Source organism: Bos javanicus, chromosome 14, assembly GCF_032452875.1.
Source record: "Bos javanicus breed banteng chromosome 14, ARS-OSU_banteng_1.0, whole genome shotgun sequence".
Lineage (NCBI taxonomy): Eukaryota > Metazoa > Chordata > Mammalia > Artiodactyla > Bovidae > Bos > Bos javanicus.
In genome coordinates, this window is record NC_083881.1 from 8,276,450 (window position 1) to 8,298,511 (window position 22,062).

General features: G+C 48.5%; 1 protein-coding gene across 1 annotated transcript in view; it reads right to left on the minus strand.

Moving 5' to 3' along the window:
• Positions 1–21,787, minus strand: part of TG (thyroglobulin) — a 235,215-nt gene extending 213,428 nt beyond the window's left edge. The window contains exons 1-9 of the mRNA XM_061438544.1: positions 21,682–21,787; positions 20,639–20,747; positions 20,112–20,209; positions 18,541–18,744; positions 17,741–17,900; positions 8,854–8,960; positions 8,253–8,396; positions 7,884–8,069; positions 499–1,599 (exon numbers count right to left, since the gene is read on the minus strand). Coding sequence (XP_061294528.1) covers positions 499–1,599; positions 7,884–8,069; positions 8,253–8,396; positions 8,854–8,960; positions 17,741–17,900; positions 18,541–18,744; positions 20,112–20,209; positions 20,639–20,747; positions 21,682–21,748 — 2,176 coding nt within the window. The 5' untranslated portion in view covers positions 21,749–21,787. The remainder of the gene's footprint in view (positions 1–498; positions 1,600–7,883; positions 8,070–8,252; positions 8,397–8,853; positions 8,961–17,740; positions 17,901–18,540; positions 18,745–20,111; positions 20,210–20,638; positions 20,748–21,681) is intronic.
• Positions 21,788–22,062: the final 275 nt, after the last annotated feature.

The following is a 22,062-nucleotide window of genomic DNA, read 5'->3' on the forward strand; positions in this document are numbered from 1 at the left end:
CTGACTCTTTGCCACTCCATGGACTGGCAAAGGGGACCACCCCTTTGCATGCCAGGCTCTTCTGTCCATGGGATTCTCCAGGCAAGAATACTGGACTGAGTTGCATTTCCTTTTCCAGAGGGATCTTCCCGACCCAGAATCTAAGCCCTTATCTGTCCAAACTCCATCTAAAACCTTACACAGCCATAGAAACCCCATCAACCTTAAATTTGTAAATTTTCAGAGAGAGAGAGCCTGCCCATCACTAAATCAATGCAGTTGAGACCAGCTGTTGTCAGCACTGCAGAAATTTTATGTGCCAGCTTCTTAAGGCCAAATTAATCTCCCAACTCCACTCCTTGGAATGGTTAACATTATCAAGACCTTTCTGGACAATGTTTAAATCAGCCAGCAAACTTCACCATTAGCAGAAGTTTGGGCTTTAGCTACAACTGATGCGTCATGTCAGGGCCCTAGGGGAGAATCAGAGTCTGCAGGTTGAACACTCAACAGACTCACATTTCTTGGGCTCTCCAAGCGCACTTCGAGTTCCAGGAATAGGCTGACCCTCGGTGTCCACACAGTAGCACTCTGAGTTGAAGCACTGGACAGGGAGAAAGTTCCCCTCGCTGGTACAAGCAGGGACAAACAGGCTGGACCCAGCCGGCTGGCTACCCAAGAGGCTCTGCATGCGCGCCCTCTGCTTTTCGCACTCCGTGGGGCACCGGGGTCGTCCACCTCTAACCCGGGAGCCAGCAAGTTCTCGGCCCTGGGCATCCACGCACCAGCAGTCTCCGGCGAAGCACTGGACCTCCTTGTAGCTCCCTTCCGCAGTGCATGCCGGGACGAAAAGGCTGCCAGGTGCCTGCCTGCAGCCCTGAGAGCTGAACACCATTTCCATCACGTCACCTAAATCCCTCGCTATGTCCTCTGGCACAGAAATAGCATGCTGCAAGAAGAGAAGGAATTCTGGAAGCTCCAGGAAGGAAGAAAGGAATTGCAGGGCATTTTGGTTCTCTTGTAAGTTGACTTCAAAGCCAAAGCTGCCCACAACTGGCTTCCTCAGGGCAACGTCTATCTTGGAGGCTTTGGGGGCTTCAGAGGCAGGATTTGAATTCAGTCCCACGGAGAGGGGCTTGGCCAGATCGGCTAGTGCCCGTCCATCCTGGAAGCCTGGGAGACCCATCTGCTGGAAAAAGTGACTGAAGTTAAATGTGCCTCTTGTGCCCAGGGCTCCAGACAAGTTAAACTGGCCGACGTTCACCAAAAACCTTCCCCCGAAGAGGTTTTGCTGCAGCCGCTTTGCGTTGGTGGTGAACTGCAGGGCGAGGCGGGCCAGCTCTCGGGAGGGAAAGAGCCCTCTAATCGCTTCCTTGAGGAGACTTTCTGGGGCGACAAACCGTGTGTCCCGTCCTTGCAGCATCGGCTGGAAAATTCCGGAATCCAGAAAGAGCTCCTTGATGGAGGGCGGGCAGGATGCGGTAAATCTGGCGAATCTCTGAGACACCGGTCTTTCCTCGGGAGCCAAGAGCAAGCTGTGCCGGCTGAAGTAGCCAGAGGGCCCAAAGCGGAGTCTGGAAAAGGCCCGCCGCCTCTCAGAGGGACAGGACTGGTCTTCAGCTGCAGGGGGAATGCAAGCAGAGACACAAATGGAGAGAGAGTGTCACCATCGCCAGTGACCCTGACAGAAACCCGCAGAGCTTTCTGGTTTACTGTTGTTTAATAATCACTGTCTGACTCCTTGTGACCCTATGGGCTGTAGCCTGCCAGTCTCTTCTGTCCATAGGATTTCCCAGAAAAGAAGACTGGAGTGGGTTGCCATTTCCTTCTCCAGAGTATCTTCCCAACCCAGGGATTGAACCTGTGTCTCCTGCTTGGCAGGTGGACAAAAACAACAGCAACAGCATTTCTGACACAGCCCTCAGATCTTTCTGGTAGAGAGATGAAAGAAGTCAGTCAAGGACTGAATCTCTGCCTCCTTTCTCCATATCCTTCTGTTTGTTCCTTCCCCCTGAGCAGAGTCTGTGACCCCCATCTTGGGGAGTGAGGACTCCAGGTGACTTGACTTCCTCTCCTTGATTCCACTCGAGGGTGACCCCTTCCTAAGACAGGGCTCAGAGACACTGGCCCACTTTCTGGAAACCTGCCCACACACTCATCAAATGTGCCCACTGGCATGATATCTGCCCACCCGGTGGGTGCCCTGCCTTGCCCAATACTCATGTCTGCCTGGAACCTCCAACTGTGATCTCATTTGGAAAGAGCATCTCTGCGGATGTCATTAGTTAAAATGAGGTCATACTGGTTTAGGGTGGGTCCTAAATCCAATGACTGGTGTCCTTAAAGAATGCCATGTGAATACACAGAGGAGACACACAGGGAGAAAAACACAGGAAGAGGGAAGGCAGAGACTAGGGTGATGCAGCTGTTAGCTAATGAATGCCAGAGACTGCCAGCATACACCAGAAGCTGGCAAGGACTCTACCCTGGAGCTTTCTGAGGGAACACAGCCCTGCCCATACCTTTATTTCAGACTTCTGGCCTCCAGGATGGTGAGAAAATAAATGTCTGTTGTTTTAAGCCATTCAGTTTGTGGTCATTTGTTATGGCCACCCTAGGAAACTCCTGCACCAACAAATTCCTGTTTGTTTTTAATGGAATGTTGTTTTCCAGGGTTCTCCTATTGGAACCCTCAATGGCCTTTAACGCTTCATTATAATGCTCTTTAAGAGGCTATCTGTTCCTCCATGGGGATCATCTTATCTAGGCTAACTAGTTCATCGTCTGTTTGAAGTTAAAAACCATACTTTAAATTCTATTGATATTTTCCATAATAAGAAACATTTTCCTATGTTTTAATATGCAGTATTAGAGGAATTGGGCTTCCCTCGTGGCTCAGTGATAAAGAAACTGCCTATCAACGCAGGAGACTCGGGTTCGATCCCTGGGTCGGGAAGATCACCTGGAAAAAGAAATAGCAACCCACTCCAGCATTCTTGTCTGGGAAATCCCATGGAGAGAGGAGCCTGGCGGGCTACAGTCCATGAGGTCAGAATCGGACACAACTGAGCGACTAAACAACAACAGTACAGGAATTATGGTGTTTCCCGCAGTAGAATATGATAACGCCCGCTCCGCAAACACACTCAGCAGTCTTCCAGACTTCTTGAGCTTTCCTTGAAATTATTAATTAGTAATCAACTCCATCGGAGAAGGCAATGGCACCCCACTCCAGTACTCTTGCCTGGAAAATCCCATGGACGGAGGAGCCTGGTTGGCTGCAGTCCATGGGGTTGCGAAGAGTCAGACACGACTGAGCGACCTCACTTCCTCTTTCCACTTTCATGCACTGGAGAAGGAAATGGCAACCCACTCCAGTGTTCTTGCCTGGAGAACCCCAGGGACGGGGGAGCCTGATGGGCTGCCATCTATGGGGTCGCACAGAGTCGGACAGTCGGACACAACTGAGCGACTTAGCAGCAGCAGCAGCAGCAGCAATCAACTCCATGCATGGTCAGGTCATTCTGTCTGAATATCCCAAGTCAACGGTCATCATATTCAGAAAAAAGTTTTTAAATTCAAACTCTGATCATCTCAGTCACATAGGTAGAAGGGAGAAAACTCCATTTTTCTCCATAAAACCATAAATCTTAGCTGTTCTTTTCAACTCACCCCACCCTCAACTTTTCAAAATAATTCATTCCCCTCAGTTCAGACGGGTGCCAAAAAGAAAGTCAGCCAATTTCACTCTGTAACCAGGCAACAGAGTAAGATCTGGAACATGCGGTCAGAGAGAGTGAGAGAGACTGGCAACATCTGAACATATAACACATCCGTCCACAAGGCCAGGGCTTCCTCTAATGGGTATTACAGGAAGGCAGGGAAGAAACCAAGCTCACGTCTCTGCTTTCTCTCTCTCCAAATTAAGAGCATACCCTGCCCATTCATTTGTTATGTAGTGTTACCAAGGCAAAGAAAAAGATCAGATATTGGTTTCTTGTGGCACATGTTTCCATGGTAATGAGACTGATACATCAGATGGAAAAAGTAGAATATATATATATATATGATCTATGCATTTGGAAGTACTTTTGGTTTTAACGTGGAAGACCATAGTTCTTCATTTTCACCTGGAATTAGGGAACAGTGTTCTCTGGGTTCTAACAGAACCAGAGTGTAATTGTAAAGGCTACCTTCAAGGCAGAGGTTCACAATGTTCTTTTTCTACATCTTCACACTTAGCCAAAAGCATGGTACCCAACACAGTGCTGAGAACTCAAAATGTTAAGTTGGAGAAATCAAATGGTTTCCTAGGAAGTCACTGAAATAATGTTAACACATGTCTGAAAAGACTGTCCTCCTCCTTCACTATCTCACATCTTGCTGAGTCCATCCAGCTCACCCCAACTGGGAGCCTGTGAGTGCTCCTAGACTCCTCCTGCTCCACCGCTAACACCCTTCAGGTCTCAGTGTAAGGAGGAACGGAGTCTGATGCAGTGCCTGGCCACCTGTCTCAAGTTCACACCCTTGTCCCCAGACCACTGCTTCTGCTTCAGTATTGCTTCCTGTCCTGGGCTGAATAGTGTCTCCCTAGAATTCACATCCCTCCTGGAACTTCAGAATGTGATCTTCTGTGGATGTAGGGCCATTGTAGGTATAATTAGTTAACATGGCATCACACTAGGGTAAGGCAGCAGTCACTCAGTAGTATCCGACTCTTTTAAACCTCATGGACTTTAGCCTGCCAGGCTCATCTGTCCATGGGATTTTCCAGGCAAGAATGCTGGAGTGGGTTGCCATTCCTTCTCCAGGGGATCTTTCTGATCCAGGGATCAAACCCACGTTTCTTGAATCTCTTGCATTTCCTGCATTGGTGGGTGGATTCTTTACCACTGGCGCCACCTGGGAAGTCCATACTAAAGTGGGTTTTTAATCCTATATGACTGGTGTCATTACAAGAGGAGGAACGAGACACAGAAGCAGACAAACAAGGCAGACAGCCATGTGATGACGGAGGCAGAGTGTGGAGTTCTGCAGTCACAAACCAAAGATTGTTGGTGTAAAAAAGAATGAAATAATGCTATTTGCAGCAACATGGATGAACTAGAGTATGGGCAACTAGAGATGGCCTTATTGAGTGAAGTAAGTCAGACAGAGGAGGACAAATATCATATATTGTTTATAGGTGAAATCTAAAAATGGGTACAAATGAACTTACCTACAAAGCAGAAATAAAAAGAGTTACAGATGTAGAAAACAAATTTGAGGTTACTAGAGGGCAGGAGGTGTTACAGAAGGATAAATTGTGAGACTGAGATGGATATACACACGCTGCTGGTGGACTATAGCCACCAGGCTCCTCTGTCCATAGGACTCCCCAGGCAGGAATAATGGAATAGGTTGTGATTTCCTCCTCCTCCAGGGGATCTTCCCAACCCAGGAATCGTACTTGGCTCTCCTGCTTTGCAGGTGGATTCTTAACTGACTAAGCCACTAGGGAAGCCCGACATATACACACTGCTGCTGCTGCCACTGCTAAGTCGCTTCAGTCGTGTCCGACTCTGCACGACCCTACAGACGGCAGCCCACCAGGCTCCCCTGTCCCTGGGATTCTCCAGGCAAGAACACTGGAGTGGGTTGCCATTTCCTTCTCCAATGCATGAAAGTGAAAAGTGAAAGTGAAATTGCTCAGTAGTGTCTGACCCTCAGCAACCCCATGGACTGCAGCCTTCTAGGCTCCTCCGTCCATGGGATTTTCCAGGCAAGAGTACTGGAGGGGGGTGCATATACACACTATATAAAATGGATAACTAATAAAGGCCTACTGTATAGCACAGGGAACTGTATTCAATTCTCTATAGTGGCCTATATGGGAAAATAATCTAAAAAAGAGAAGATATATGCATAAATGATTCACTCTTCTGTACACTTGAAACTACCACAGCATTGTAAATCAACTACACTCCAATAAAAGCTTTTTAAAAAAGAAAGTAAAACAAGTACGTTTCTGGCTAAAAAACAAAAACAAAAAAAGATTGTTGGTGACTATCACAACCAGGAAAAAACAAGGATTTTCTCCTGAAGCCTTCGGAGCGAGCACTGCCTTGCTGACACATTGATTTTAGATATCCAGCCTTTAGAACTGCGCAAGAATACATTTCTGCTGTTCTAAGCCATTCCGTGGGTGGTCATTTGCTACAGTCGCCCCAGGAAAGTAATACAGGCCACTCGTCTCTCTTTAGGACACCTCAATGACCTTTAGATGCCTACTGCCTGCAGCCTGATGCTCCTGTTCAATCTCTCCTCCAAAATGCCTGGGCTGCCTTTCCACACCACCCACACAGGGCACTCTCCAGCTTCAAAGCCCTCAACAGCTTCTCTGAAAGCTGGAGGAGGAAGCCCCTAATGCTCTGCTTGATATGAAAGGCCTCATGACCCGTGCCTTTCAGAGTCCCCCACCCAAAACAGGAGCTTCCCAGGTGGCTTGGTGGTAAAGATTCTGCCTTCCAATGCAGGAGAATTAGGTCTGATCCTGGGCTGGAAAGATCCCCTGGGAGAGGTAATGGCAACTCACTCCAGTATTCTTGTTTGGGAAATCCCATGGACAGAGGAACCTGGCAGGCTATAGTCCATGGGATCGCAAGAGTCAGACACAACTGAGCTCACATGCACACACACACACACACACACACACACACACACACACACACACCCAAACATGCTCCAGCAAGTTTTTTGTCTCTCTCCTTCTCGCAGACTCCATGTTCCTTAGCACATGTGAAAGTCACTCAGTCGTGTCCCTTAGCACACCAACGCCTATCACAGATCCTCCTCAACTAGGATGGAATGACCTCCTGATAAATTCATCATAAGTTGAAAATATCATTAAGTCAAAAACGCATTGAATTCCTATCACCATAGTTTAGCCCCACCTACATTAAACATGCTCAGAACACTTCCATTAGCATACAGCTGGGTAAGATCATCTGAACACCAAGCCGATTTTGTAATAAAGTTTCAAATATCTCATAATTTGTGTGTGTCGGGGGGGGGGGGGGGGGGACCACACCATGCAACTTGCAAGATCTTAGCTCCCCAAGCAGGGATTGAACCTGGGCCCCAGCAGTGTGCCAAATCCTAACCACTGGACTGTCAGGGAATTATTGAATAACTGTACTGGAAGGGAAAAATGGAGTAGCTGTCTGGGTACAGAATTGTCGTAAGTGTATGGGGCACAATCATGTGGCTGACTGGGACCTGCGGCTCACTGCCACTGGTTAGCATCATGAGACAGTTCCATGCCACATATCCCTAGGCCAGGAAATGTTCAAGATTCAAAGCACTATTTCCACTGAACATGTATCATTTTTGCACTGTCATGAAGTCTAAAAATTGTAAGTCCAGCCACTGTTAAGTCAGGACCCATCCATATTTATGTCCCTATAATTTCGCTTCCCCAGCCCTGACTCTAGTGAACACCTCTCTTTATTTTCGTCCTTCAGGAAGCGTCTTTAGTTTAGAAGAAGCTCCTCAAGCGTCACCTCTGCCATGAAGCCCTCCGGGTGTCTCCTCGCCAAACAGGCACAGATAGAATTGACCTCTGCTGCCCTGTGCTATGGAGCTGTCAGCACACGCTTTTCTCACGGCACTGTACACTTAATTCTCTCCTCTCCTACTATTCTCTGAGCTCCCTGAGGGAGCAAGCATGTCTGATACGGGACGAGAAACATAATGGAAATTAATAATGATAGACAGGTTTCCATCCTGTTGAACTTGAAGGGTCTGTGCGGCACCCCCTGGGAGGCAATGGAATGAATGTGATCTGGAAAGGTCAGTCTGGAGAGACAGATACAGTAACACGACCTGACGAGAACAAGGCGGGGAGGCTTGGAGAGGACACCCACCACAGGATGGAGGCTCCCCTCGCTGCCGCGTCCCCGGGATCTCCTGTCCCCGGCTGTCCACGCACCAGCACGGCCCTCCCTGCTGGCACTGTGCCGCCTGGTACTCCCCGTCTGGGTGGCAGCTCGGTACGTAGGGGTGACGGAAGCTGGTGGCTGCAAACCGCTCCACTTCACATTTTGTGGGGCCTACGAGAGATCCAGGCAGGAAAGGCAGGGCGGTTAGTGTGTTTACAGCACGCGTTCTGCATGCTGGTAGAGTCGATTCAATCCCCACGCCCGCTCTGGTAGGACAGACACGGAGGCTGCAGGACATGAAAGCCGAGGGGTTTCCTCCTAGCGGAAACACATCTGCCTCCAGCTTGTACTCACATCGGAATCTGCCGGAGATGACTAGCTGCACTGCTAGGAACCGTCTCTGTAATATCCGGTACAGAGTGGTCTCAGCGAAGGTGGAAGCAAGGTCCAGGCCGGCAAAAATAGTGTCGTAAATTTCATCGAGTAACAGCTCCAAACCTGAGCCAAGAAAGTAAGCATTTGGAAGGGATGGGTTCATTCAGAAAGGAGGCCCTGACCTCACCACCATGTAAACAGATATAAAGAGGCTAGAGCCCCCAATGGGCATCACTGTGCTTTGGGCCTGAACAAGGCTTTAATGGTTTCCAAAGTCAGGGTGGCTCTGTGTGGTTGCACAGGTTGTTTACAGCACAAGGGAGCACAGCTGAGAGAGTGAGAGAAGGAAATCCAGCCCGGGTGCCACTCGCCAAGCTTGGAGCTACATCTGCTCAGAGAGGGGGTTGATGGGGGGTATCTCTTCCCAGCAAAGGCACCACGTGGATGAGCAGCAGCTGCACTCAAAGTACCTCCCTTGAAGGTCTGTGAAGGCCGTTCCCTCCTGCATACCCAGCACAGCCCATCCGCTGTTTCTGCTTTACAGGGAGTGACAGTTAGGCTCTCAGGGGGGTGTGCTTACCTGTCTCAGCCAGTTCCCGCCCTTGGCTATCCGCACAGTAACAATACCCAGACACCTCTGGAAACCTGCTCCGGAAGGAACTAAAGGTCACAAATGCATCTGGGAACCTGCAAGACAGTGGCATTTGTGGTCATCGCCTCACACAAGGCAAGTCATCATAAGCTCTCCCAGCAGAAATAAATTAACGTGGCCTCATCTCATCTGAGGAGGAGACTGTTAGACAGCATCACTGACTCAATGGACTTGAATCTGAGCAAGCTCCAGGAGAAAATAGAGGACAGAGGAGCCTGGCGTGCTGCAGTCCATGGCATCACAGAGAGTCAGGCATGACTTAGTAACTGAATAACAACAGCAACCATCTTATCTGGGAACAAGAACTGTCTGCTTCTTTGTTTCATGCCATTTGCTCCATTATTCCTGTAGTCAACGTATTTTTTTCTAAATTGGTTTTCCCTGGCCAGAGCTAGGCTGGACCTGTGAAAATGAAGCTGTCCTTGACTGTCACCTACCAATTAGTGTTTTTCTCACTCGTGGGCTTTGACCAATTTATGCCCAAGTGTGTGTCTCATAGGATCAGGCAGAAAACAGTCAATCAGCATTGCATTAACGAGTTCCTTTACTAGAATAGAACTCTCGAGACCAAGGGCCAAGTGTGCTTTACAAACATATGGTACACATTGCAGATGATCTCATTCGGGGAGATCACATGACTTCAGAGCCCTTTACGACTTCTTAAGAGCTGGCAAAGAAGCCAGGCTCCACCACAGGAAATTCTTATGTAGGACATTTCCCAGTCCCATAGTCGAAGAAAACACCAAATCACTGTGACATCACTAACAAGGGCTATACTTCATTTCCATAAGTTGAGGGAAAAGATGCCTAAATCACGCCTGGCCCGACAATTGCTACACGCAGCTAATTGGCTGGGCTACCCACCCTAGAAGTAATAGGAAGCTCAGGTGATAAAAAGTTATACCCACGTGCAATGACATAGCAGCCAGAGAGGAGCTGCTCATCTCTATGTAACACGGAGAAATTAGTTTTTAATGCTCCATATAGCAAGTCTATATGGAGAAGGAAATGGCAGCCCACTCCAGTAGTCTTGCCTGGAGAATCCCATGGACAAAGGAGCCTGGCGGGCTACAGTCCATGGGGTCGCAAAGAGTCGGACACGACTGAGTGACTGACACACACATAACAACTCTATGAAACCAAGCAGAGTATGTTTCCACCTGTATCTGGAAATATATTCCCAACCAATAAATTAGAAGAAGTATAACAGCAGCCCTCTGCACAGAAAGGTCTATTGCTGTGTGATATATTCGAGCAAAGCGTTGAAGACAACCTTCACGTCCAAAGCTATGAAAATTGAAAGTGAATTATGGTAAATCCCCTAAATGAATGCATGCATAACATTATGTAAAAAGCGTAGACTACAAAATGGCATGTGCATACACTACAATTGTTCCTATGCAAATGAACCAGAATCGGAAGGGAATATATTTCTAGGAACTTCTCAGAACCTCAACACAGAGTGCACATGTCGTAGTTAATCTGAAAGGAAATGAATACACAAAACAAAACCTATGTACACACGGATTATAGAATTACGGATTTTTTCCAGATTGTTGGTCTGTGATTGTGCGTACATGGGTTAAATTAAAAAGATCGTTACAGTCAGTGAGTTGCATGAGTATGAGTGTTCGTCGCACAGTCGTGTCCAACTATTCAAGACCCCATGGACTGGAGCCCGCCACACTCCTCTGTCCATGCGATTTCCGAGGCAAAAATACTGGAGTGGGTTGCCATTTCCTGCTCTAGTAAGTTGCATAATAGAAGCTAAAGACATACGTGGCCCAATTGCTCACACTGACTGGAGGAATATGACAGAAGTTCATTCATTGGAACCTGGGATAAATTCAATTATAAACGTGTTAAAACAGTACGATAATCACTTCCCTTTATTAAGCATTACTTTGTAAAAAACAATCCGCAAAATGTTTAATAGACATTGACTCATTTAATCCACTTAACTGTCCTAAAAGCAAGGTGGTATTTTTGTGTGTGCCCATTTTAGAGGTTAAAGAAGTGAGGTATGTTGGCCACCATCTAAAGTAGTGGTGGGAGTTGGAGTTCAAATCCAGGCTGTCACCACCAAGTGACTCTGTTAGTGGGGTTACTCAGTGTGCGGCGGCTCCCTGCTCCTGCCCCATCTCACGAGAAGCAGTCCTCCGCTCTGACACTCTTCCCTCTGCTGAATCCTGGGTTTTCCTGGCATCTAACAGATAGGGACGGGGCTCCTGGCTGGCCTGAAGTTCTGCAGGCCATCCCAGCATGAGGCACAGGAAGTTTAAACCACATTCCACCAATTCAACCCAAAGACCCACCTTGACCTTCAACTAAAGGAAAAGGGTGCTTCCCTTTTGTTGAATGAAAAGCAACATCTCAGGATGATGATCAAAGAGTCCTCAAGAAGGAAAACTATAGTAGAGGGTGAAATGATGGTGTTTCTGCATTTATGCTCAGGTTGTGGCCAACACAGAGTTAAAGAAATCACAAATAAGCCTACGTGAAATATAATGTCAGTCCCAACCAGGCGTCTGGTCTTGCCCACCTGCACTGCAGGATTCACGCCCTTGGACTCAGTCAGACACTTATTCAGTCAGACACTTCCACCTCTCTCATGGTGGCTGGTCCCTCCAGATATCCAGCCTTTGATGAAGACCAGCAGATCCCCCCTCAAAATCAAGAGCTGTGATGACTCCCACAATGCCCGGTACACTGCAGACCCCTCTGCAGACCCTGCAGAGGGTCCAGTGAGCGTAACAGGCAATGATGAGTCCATGAGGGTTCCTGTACACGGTCGCTCTCCTGTTCAGGTAACCAGTCCCCTTTACTGCGTATTAAGGTGCATCGGCTCCTTCTCACTGGGTCATCTGTGTATCAGGAGTTGCCAGTGCATCTGAAGAAGTTTGGATGAGCTCTGTCGCTAAGGACAAGTGCCGATAAAGAGACCAGTTGACTGAGTCTTACCTCGGATCACTAAGGCGTGATCATGGCACCAGCTCTTAACCAGGGTTACTTAACCAGAACGTACTTCCTTAGCCAGTGGTTAGGCAAGGGCCTTGTGAAAGATGGGGAAAGGGGGATAAGGACCAGCAAAGCTTACTCCCCACCACGACATGGTTTTTTCCCTAAATTCACCAGCCAAATGGCTGTAGTTAGCAGCTGCTCTTTTCAAGAGGCAAAAGGATCTGCTTCAAATGGGCAAATGCTGTGGTCAAGTTCAAGCGTAAATCATCACCCACCATATCAAGAACCCACAACAAACATGTTGGCAAGTGAGACTTCCGGGCTCCCTGTGGCCCCATGGAAGTGGGTCAGCTGCCTTACACCACTTCTGCATGTGAATTTCCCAAAGAAATCTCTTCAGATTTGTTGAGGTCCTTTAATGGACCGGAACCTGGTGGTCTGGAGTCGACCGATAAAAAAGTAAAGGAGAAAGAAAGAGACTGATATTCCTTGGTTTATGCAGAAAACCAATAAAGCCCCTGCACGGGGCTTGCTCTGTTCATGGAGGCCTCAGGCGCCCTCTCGATGGGGTGAAGGTGCAGAGCGCCTTCTCAAGAGGGTCTTAGAAGCCAGGGCAAGAAAGTGAACTCAGAGAGCCTCTGTGCTCCAGGAAATCAGCCTGAAAAAGAGAGAGGGAGAGAGAGAGAGAGACAGGGACCAGAGTTCTGATGGAGCAAAGGTGTTTTATTCAACATTGTGTGAGTATTTATACTGTCTTAAAAGGCAGCTATTTTCAGCAGAGATAAAATCAAAACTTACAAGTTATCAAGGAAACCTGAGGTCATCCATATGAAAGAGAGTTGTAAATAATCACTTTTACCATGTAGTTGATAAAAAGGAAGAGGGTACTTACCACCTTATAGAAAAACTAACAAAGGAAATGCCTGGATTCCTCAGCCCCCAGGAGAGGCTTGCCTCTCTTCTTAATTCCTGAGTATTCAGGAATTAATAAGGAACAGAGAATTCCCGACAGATCCAAAACAGCACACAGGAAACCTCCTGTTAAATGCTTCCTGACACAGATTCAATATTCCAAAAGCAAATTTGTGACTTTTCCTTTCCAGACTCTTCCTCTTCTGCCAACCAGAAACCAGACCTTGGAGTCATCCTTGACTTTTTCTCTCCCTCACCCTTCCTATCTGTTCCTTCCCCAAGTTCCATGAATCCCACCAAGTCAATATTTCTCCATCAATCCCACTCCATCCCACCATTACCCTCTCCATCACCTGCTGTGGTTCAAATTGACAGCCCCTCTCACCTAGTGGCCTCCAAACTTACAGGGTCATCCCTAGGTACCCACTGCTCTTCCTTAACTGCAATCCATTCTTTTTAAAATCCAACTCTGATGGTTCATGAGATATCTCCAACCCTCACCCAGTTTTAAAATTCTTGATGAAATATTCAGGACACACTTAAACTGAAAAATTACTCCTTGCTTATCTGAAATTCAAGTATCACTGGCTATCTGGCGTTTTTTTCACCTGACAACCATCCAGGATACTATGTCTATACTTTCCACATAGCCTCTGGGGCTCCTGACACTTTGCCCACTCGAGAGGCTGGGGCTGGCACTGCCCAGTTCTGCTTATCAGAAAATTCCTGAGCATGGCTGGGCTTCCAGTAACCAACTACCTGACCCTTCCCATGACCTTCTTAAATCAGAATTCACTCAGAGACATGCTTGCTTACATAAAAGAAAAGCTCCCATTTCAGGGGTAAGTTTTTTGGTTCTTTAACAATAGATGCTTAGTCCTGAACTTTTGCCTTTAATTTGACTGCCCTCTGGTGGACAAAGCTGTGAATTGCGCCTCAAGCAGGCACCTGCAAGTTCTTTGAGAATTGTCGAACACGACTTCACTTTCACTTTCACTTTTCATTTTCATGCATTGGAGAAGGAAATGGCAACCCACTCCAGTGTTCTTGCCTGGAGAATCCCAGGGACGGGGGAGCCTGGTGGGCTGCCATCTATGGGGTCGCACAGAGCCGGACACGACTGAAGCGACTTAGCCCCAGCAGCAGCAGCAGCATACGCAATATGCCAGCAAGTTTGGAAAACTCAGCAATGGCCACAGGACTGGAAAAGGTCAGTTTTCATTCCAATACCAAAGAAAGGCAATGCCAAAGAATGTCCAAACTACCGCACAATTGCATTCATCTCTCCAAGCCAGGCTTCAACATTTCGTGAACCGAGAAATTCGATATTCAAGCTGGATTTAGAAAAGTGACAGGAACAAGAGAGCAAATTGCCAACATCTGTTGGATCATTGAAAAAGCAAGAGAGTTCCAGAAAAAATGTCTACTTCCACTTCATTGACTACACCAAAGCCTTTGACTGTGTGGATCAATCACAACAAACTGTGGGAAATTTTTAAAGAGATGGGAATACCAGACCACCTTATCTGCCTCCTGAGAAATCTGTATGCAGGTCAGGAAGCAACAGAACTGGACATGAAACAATGAACTGGTTCCAAATTGGGAAAGGAGTACATCAAGGCTGTATATTGTCACCCTGCTTATTTAACTTATATGCAGAGTTCATCATGCAAAATGCCGGGCTGGATGAAGGACAAGCTGGAATCAAGATTGCCAGGAGAAATATCAATAACCTCAGATATGCAGATGACACCACCCTTACGGCAGAAAGCAAAGAACTAAAGAGCCTCTTGATGAAAGTGAAAGAGGAGAGTGAAAGGCTGGCTTAAAACTCAACATTCCAAAAACTAAGATCATGGCATCCGGTCCCATCACTTCATGGCAAATAGATGGGGAAACAATGGAAACAATGTCAGACTTTATTTTCTTGGGCTTCAAAATCACTGCCGATGGTAATTGCAGCCATCAAATTAAAAGATGCTTGCTCCTTGGAAGGAAAGTTATGACCAACCTAGATAGCATATTAAAAAGCAGAAACATTATTTTGCCGACAAAGTTCCCCATAATCAAGGCTATGGTTATTCCAGTGGTCATGTATGGATGTGAGAGTTGGACTATAAAGAAAGCAGAGCACCGAAGAATTGATGCTTTTTAACTGTGGTGTTGGAGAAGACTCTTGAGAGTCCCTTGGACTGCAAGGAGAGCCAACCAGTCAATCCTCAAGGAAATCAGTCCTGAATATTCATTGGAAGGACTGATGCTGAAGCTGAAACTCCAATACTTTGGCCACCTGATGCGAAGAACTGACTCACTAGAAAAGACAACCTGATGCTGGGAGGGAAGCGGGAGGGAGGAGAAGGGGACGACAGAGGATGAGATGGCTGGATGGCATCACCTCCTTGATGGACATTTGAGTTTGAGCAAGCTCCAGGAGTTGGTGATGGATAGGGAAGCCTGGCGTGCTGCAGTCCATGGGGTCACACACAAGAGTCAGACACGACAGAGCGACTGAACTGAACTGAAAAGGAGCCAGACAGGTCTATAAGCCACAGATTGTGCTTCCTAGGGTGGGTTCCTTAATTTCTGTTCTTCAGATTCCCCACTGTGTGCTAGAGACCATCATTTTCCAGTTATTTTTATAAATATTGAAGTAGATGAAAGGATCTCAAATTCCACTGTATACTGTGAGTATCCAACTGAACTTGGACTGAGCACACATCAGTTTGCATTGCTCAGCATCAGTAAATCAGGATGTTTGGAGATTCCAATATGCACACGGGCAGGCCATTTTCTAGGCCTGAGGTGGGTAGGAGACTGTAACCTACATTTGCAAAAGCTGGTGATGGATTCCCTACAGATGATAATAATTTACAATTTTCGCAGTGGTTTCATAGGCAAGGGCTCAGCAGATCTTCACATGACTGATGAGCTGGTATTGTCGTTACAGATGGGAACACTGAGACTCAGAAATAAGTGACCCGGTCACTTTGCCAGCAGTGGCAGAGTCAGAACAAGGATCACAGGGCAAACGCCATGGGGTCAGACAGGTAATGCCAACAGTTGGAGCAGGAGGAGTGTGGCGCATACAAGAAGAGGCCCACAGCGCGGGGTGGGGTGGGTTGCACTTGGTTCAAAACGAATCAGCTTCTTGGTGCCCTGGGACAATGCATGCAGTCCCCAACCTTGTTCTTTAGAATCAAGAACTCAGAATTTTGTGTCTTGGGCTGAACATACAATATTGCTATGTTGGACTATTTTTACCTGCACAAACTGAAATTTCACAGGATTCAATTTAAAATTTCTCAGTTTTGAAAACAGCATGCAGCTCGAATGAGGCTTGTCTCTGGGACAGTACCTGGTCACAGGCTTCCAATCCATGACCCCTCTGGGCACAGCCCATGGGAATTCCCTCTCATAGGAAGGAAACTAGTGGTTTTGAAAGCCAGACACATAAAGCCTCAGGTTCTCTAAGAGAATTCCTACCAGTATTTACAAATTAATATTATTATTTATTTTCCTTCACAGTGTTTTGATTATATCTGAAGTCTGTGCAAGCCCTGTGTATTGATAAAGTCACCATCGTAAATAACCGGAAGCCATCCAGTTATTTGGGCCAAGAGCTATAAAAAAAAATACCATTTTTATATTTGTTATATAAATCTTTAAGCTTAAATAAGCTTAATAGGTGCACACATACATGCCATTTATAAGAATGCATCAATGCGGTCCACATTTTTCCTTTTCTGGGGATTCTCCTCTCCTGACTCCTCCTCCTCCACAGCAACCTGACCCTCAAGGTGGCTGAGGGAACCACCCAGTATGTGTTCATTCATGTAATTCTCTGTCCTCACCGAATCCGATACAGACACAAGCACCATCATATAATCATATACATGCACTTAGATTAGGACCTGTTTGCTTGTCTGTGTTCTAAAAACTAAATCCTCTTATATTATGTGCATCTTGTATCTTACACGATATTATCATAATGTGCTGCACAACCCACTCCAAATCAACAGATGCAGTCTGAGTGCATTCTGTTTAAGGGCTGCGGAAATATTTACAGTGGCTTCCCTGATAGTTCAGTTGGTAAAGAATCCACCTGCAATGCAGGAGACTCCAATTCGATTCCTGGGTTAGGAAGACCCCTTGCCGAAGGGATAGGTTAACCCACTCCAGTATTCTTGGGCTTCCCTGGTGGCTCCGATGGTAAGGAATCTGCCTGCAATGCCAGAGACTTGGGTTCAATCTCTGCATTGGGAAGATTCCCTGCAGAAGGGCATGGCAACCCACTCCAGTATTCCTGCCTGGAGAGTCCCCATGGACAGAAGAGCCTGGCGGGCTGCAGTCTATGGCGTCGCAAAGAGTTGGACACGACTGAGTGACTAAACACAGCACAGCATGCTTTTATCCAGACACCCACCTGGGGTTGTCAATCACTCTGTTCCCAGTTTTTGGCCTCAATTAAAAAAAAAAAAAAAAACACGATGCAGTGGACATTCTGCTGCTGCTGCTACTACTAAGTCACTTCAGTTGTGTCTGACTCTGTGCGACCCCATAGACGGCAGCCCACCAGGCTCCACCGTCCCTGGGATTCTCCAGGCAAAAACACTGGAGTGGGTTGCCATTTCCTCTCCAATGCATGGACATTCTAGTACATCCTAATAAAGAATCTTCATATTCTGGTGTTTTCATCTCTGTAGGCTGGCTGGGCCAGAGGGCTCGTGTATTTTAGTTGAATAGCTATTGCCAGCTTGTTTTGTGGGAGACGCCGTGGGCCTTCAGTGTCCGTCACGGGAAAGTGAACAGGAGGCCTCTCTCAGGTCGCATGGGCTGAGTGTGTCACACACACCCTTGCCAGCGCCCAGCCCTGCAGACAGCAGGAGCCTGGGCGGGAGACCAGAAGGCGTGGGCCGTGCTGGGCACACCCGGGGGCCCTTACCTGCTGTAGCTGTGGACCAGGTCGAAAATCATCATGTCTGTGGTGTTGACGAACTTGCACTGCACCGGCCTGAAGGCCCCATCTGGGGAACACTGGGGTGGCGACCTGTCGCCCACGCCATGGAGGAGACGGCGGTTTCTTATCTCACAGCTCCTTGGACCTAAACGTTTCCAAGGAAACAATTTAAATCTATTTACTTTTGATTAATCTTTATTGGCGTATAGTTGCTTTACAATGTTGTGCTGTTTCCTGCTGCACAGCAGAGTGAATCGGCTCTATATTTACATATGTCCCCTCCTTGTTGGATTTCCTTCCCATGTAGGTCACCGCAGAGCATTGAGCAGAGCTGACTGTCCTACACGTAGATGCTCATTCGTCATCTATTTTATACATAATATCAAGAGTGTATGGGTGTCAGTTCCAATCTCCCAATTCATCCCACCACCCCCGTCTTTTCCCCCTTGGTGTCCATAGGTTTAGGAAACAATTTCTAATCCTTCCATACGAGGAGGCGTATGTGCTTCTGCACATGTGCTTGTGCTCCTACTACACACACGAGAGCTTCCCGAACAGGGACGAAGGCCTGATGCTCCCGGAAATCCTTCTTGTTAAGCCTGTGAATACTGTGGTCCACGGCGCAGAACTAGAAGGGAGAAAACCTTCCTAAAATGCCTTCCTTTGCGTGCTGAAGGCCAGGTCCCCTGCCTTTCCTTGGGGAGCCCTCACCCCGTTTCGGTCAGCTGTGGGAGGCTGCCCGGGGCCTCCGCCTCCCCCAGGGCCCCGATGCTGGTGGTGCTTACACCGCGCCGGCCTCCCCCGCTGGCGGGTGCCGTACACCTCCATTCCTTCCGCGTCCACACACCAGCACTGCCGCCGCCGCAGATCGCACTGCACGGGCGAGTAATCCCCTGAATCCTGACACTGGGGTAGGTAGGACGTGGCTGTGCTGTTGATGTAGCTGCTGAGCAAAATCTGCTGCTTCTGCAGCTGGCAGAACGACAGACCTGCGGCGGCAAAGAGCGGTGTCAGAGGGTGAGGGCACCACGCAGGGGTCCGAGCCCGGAGGACCACGCGCTATCCCTAGGGGCGGGAAGGCAGGGCGGTCCTTTCCACCACCCAAGGAGGCTCCATGAGCTGGCAGCAGCCTCAGGGCCAGCGTTCCGCCTGCCCAACTCTACATCCCAGGATTTCTTCTGACATCTGGCAGGCCGAGCTGGAAAGAGCAGATTTCATTGTGTCCCTTCAGTCCATGGGAGACCCCAACAGCCCTGGAGCTGAAGAGGTGGGGTGTGAAGGGAGCACAGGCTGGCTGTTGATATCTTGTCTGGATACGAATTTCCCGCACAGCCTTGTGCGGGAAAGAAGACTCCCTGGGGGGAGTCTTCACCCCTCCGTGCCCGACTTGCCTTCTCTATAGAATTAAAGTACAACTCGTGGGAAAGACCCTGATGCTGGGAAAGACTGAAGGCAAAAGGATAAAGGGATGGCAGAGCATGGTTAGATAGCATCACCGACTCGATGGACATGAATTTGAGCAAACTCCGGGAGATAGTGGAAGACAGAGGAGCCTGGCGTGCTGCAGTCTCTAGGGTTGCAAAGATTCGGACACGACTTAGCGACTGAACAACAAGCCTACTTCAGGTGCGTGAGGACTAGTTACACTGGTGATTGCTGCTCCCACTCAATATCTACTGGGGGCCAGGTGTCTTTTGCGCAATTTAAATCCTCACGACCATCAGAGCTGACCCTACAGCAGCTCCTGTATTCATGTTACAGACAAGGAACTGGAGTTCAGTGGGAGCGGGGCACCCAACAGAGGTCAGTCGGCAGGACCGCGGGAGTCAGCTTGCTCCCCAAGCCAGCGAGCTGGCCCCCAAAACCAGCGCTGCAACGGAGCTTGGCTCTTTTACAGGATAACTGGTTTGAAGCTCAATCTCACCATTTTAACATGAGCGGCTTAAACCGACCCTTGTTTTAGCTTTACTGTGACACGCTTCTTTGACCACTCATCTAGCAATTATTTTAACAGGAAAGTTTTTGCCTTAAGTCTCAAATCTTAGAAACATCCCAGTTGAGAAAACACTTCCTGCGCAAGAGGGTGCTTTCTGGTTTCAGAGGACTTTGAAGTCTTTTCCCTGATGCATCCTTAGCATCAGATATGGGGCCTGGCACAGGGGGACGTCAGAGGCTACTTGCTGAACACATGACTTGATTGTCCTGTTGATTTTCACAGCAGTCCCGTAGGAGATAGGGACTAATTCAAAGAGGATGATCCCGCAGCCCAGAGGGAGACTAGCCCTGGATGCACCCGAGCCCAGGGCTGTACCCAGGGTGTGAGCCGCCCCTCACAGTGCCTCCCCTTCCTACTTACAGGCCGCAGGCCGCCCGGGCTGCCGGCTACCAGGCACTTCCCTGCCATCAGCGTCCACACACCAGCAGGAGGCCCCATCCTTCCCGCACTGGACAGTCCTGGGGACAGGAGCCACAGTCAGGTACCCTTCTTCCTTCTCCTTCCCTCCACTCTTTAATTCATTTCAGTTAGGAAAAAGACTGGTGTGGAGCGGGACTGGTGACTCCAGTTGAAGTCAGGGAGGAGAGGGGGAATCTGAGCATAAATCGTTGGATCATTGGAAAGTAAATCACTGCCGCCGCCACCACCCCATTCACCCTTGTTAAAACAATTACAGTAAAAAGTTTTGGCAGGAAAGGAAGGGACGTCTTTGGTTCTGGCTGGAAGGAAGCATGGACTGGGGCAACAGAGGTCAGATGACTCGGTGTTGACGGGTCTGGGGAGCGCTCCAGTGACAGTGGTCACAGGTCAGTTTCAAGGAGGGGGGCGGGAACAGGAAGAAGATGGGTTTTAAGGCCCTGGGTCCGCATGGCTGGAGGAGGCCTTACTGGAAGCTGCCATCCTCGGCGCACTGGGGGACGTAGTCTTCTCGCTTCAGAAAAGCCCTCTCCCTCTGCAGCTCGCATGGGCGGAGAGGCTGGGCATCCACCTGGTACTCTGCACAAAGGAAGTGATGCCGCTCATGAGAGAGAATCTGCTGCCTGGATTCCAGTAACGGAGACGGGCTTGCTGAAGACACAGACGCTCTTCCGGGTTTTATTTCTACCACCATCGGCAAGTATATTTCAACTCGCAGTTTTGCGGCTACTCACAAGTTTGACATCAACTCTCCTGATCCCCTGGGAGGTGATATCACCGTCTTACCCAGGTGGCCCTGAGACTTGGCCGGGAAAGTAGCCTGTTCAGGATCACACCACTGGCAAGAGAAGGATTCACAGTGGACCCTCGGACTGTGCATTCCCCAAGACCACGGTTGGGTCAGAGAACACTGTAAAAGAGGTGCTCTTGAGTTTATCCAGGCACTCCTTGCAGACAGAGCACCTTCCTGGCCTCGATGGAGAATGCATGTAATGTGCAAGGCCTTATTAAGAAATCACAGTCACAACTGCTTCATTTCCAGAGAGGAAACAAGCTGAGACTTTATTCAAAGTCTACGCTAAGTGGCTGAGCCTCAGCTATAATAGAACTCAGGTCTATTTCACACCACGGGTAGATTTGTGGTTTTCATTACCTGCTAATACCCCACATGGACAACCTAGGACTTGAGATTGTAAAGATAATTTCAAAAACAAACAAACGAAAAAACCAGTCAATCCCAGCATTTGCTAACAGGGTGGGGTGAGGGGAACTAGAATCCAACTGGGAAGATCTAGTTTCCCATCTCCTGTCCACCGATCACTGACTCTGTGACTTCTCAGACCCTCTGTCTCTTCATCTGAAAAGCAAAGAGTGCATAACTGACCTCGGGACACTGAGGATTAAATGAGGTCACAAATGTTCCACGGCCCTGGGGCAGGTCCTGGCTAACAAGGAGTTGGCCTGAGAGGTCCCTCCCAACCCGATGCTCTGAGACCGCAGGGTCAGAACTTACCAAAGATGTTGGCAGATGCCAAGCAGACTAAGTCCAGCAGACCAAAGACCCATAGGGCCAGGGCCATCTTGGGAGCCCTTCCAGGGAGAAGGGTTAGAAGCTGCTGCCCACCTTAGGGCTCTGGCCAAGGAGCCTTTATAGCACTGCTGTGGGTACTTAGCCCCCACCCACAGGCACTCAGGGAAGCAGTGCCCACCCTGTTTTCTCTGCTGGTCACAAGGAGGTCCTCCACCTGCGTCTGTTCCCCTGGAGGACACTCATGTGGCCAGTGTGGGGTGAAAATCTTGTGGAGGCTGTAGGGGAGCAGAACCAGGGACGAGTGTGTGTGAAAGTCACTCAGTCACATCTGACTCTCTGAGACCCCATGGACTGCATCCCGCC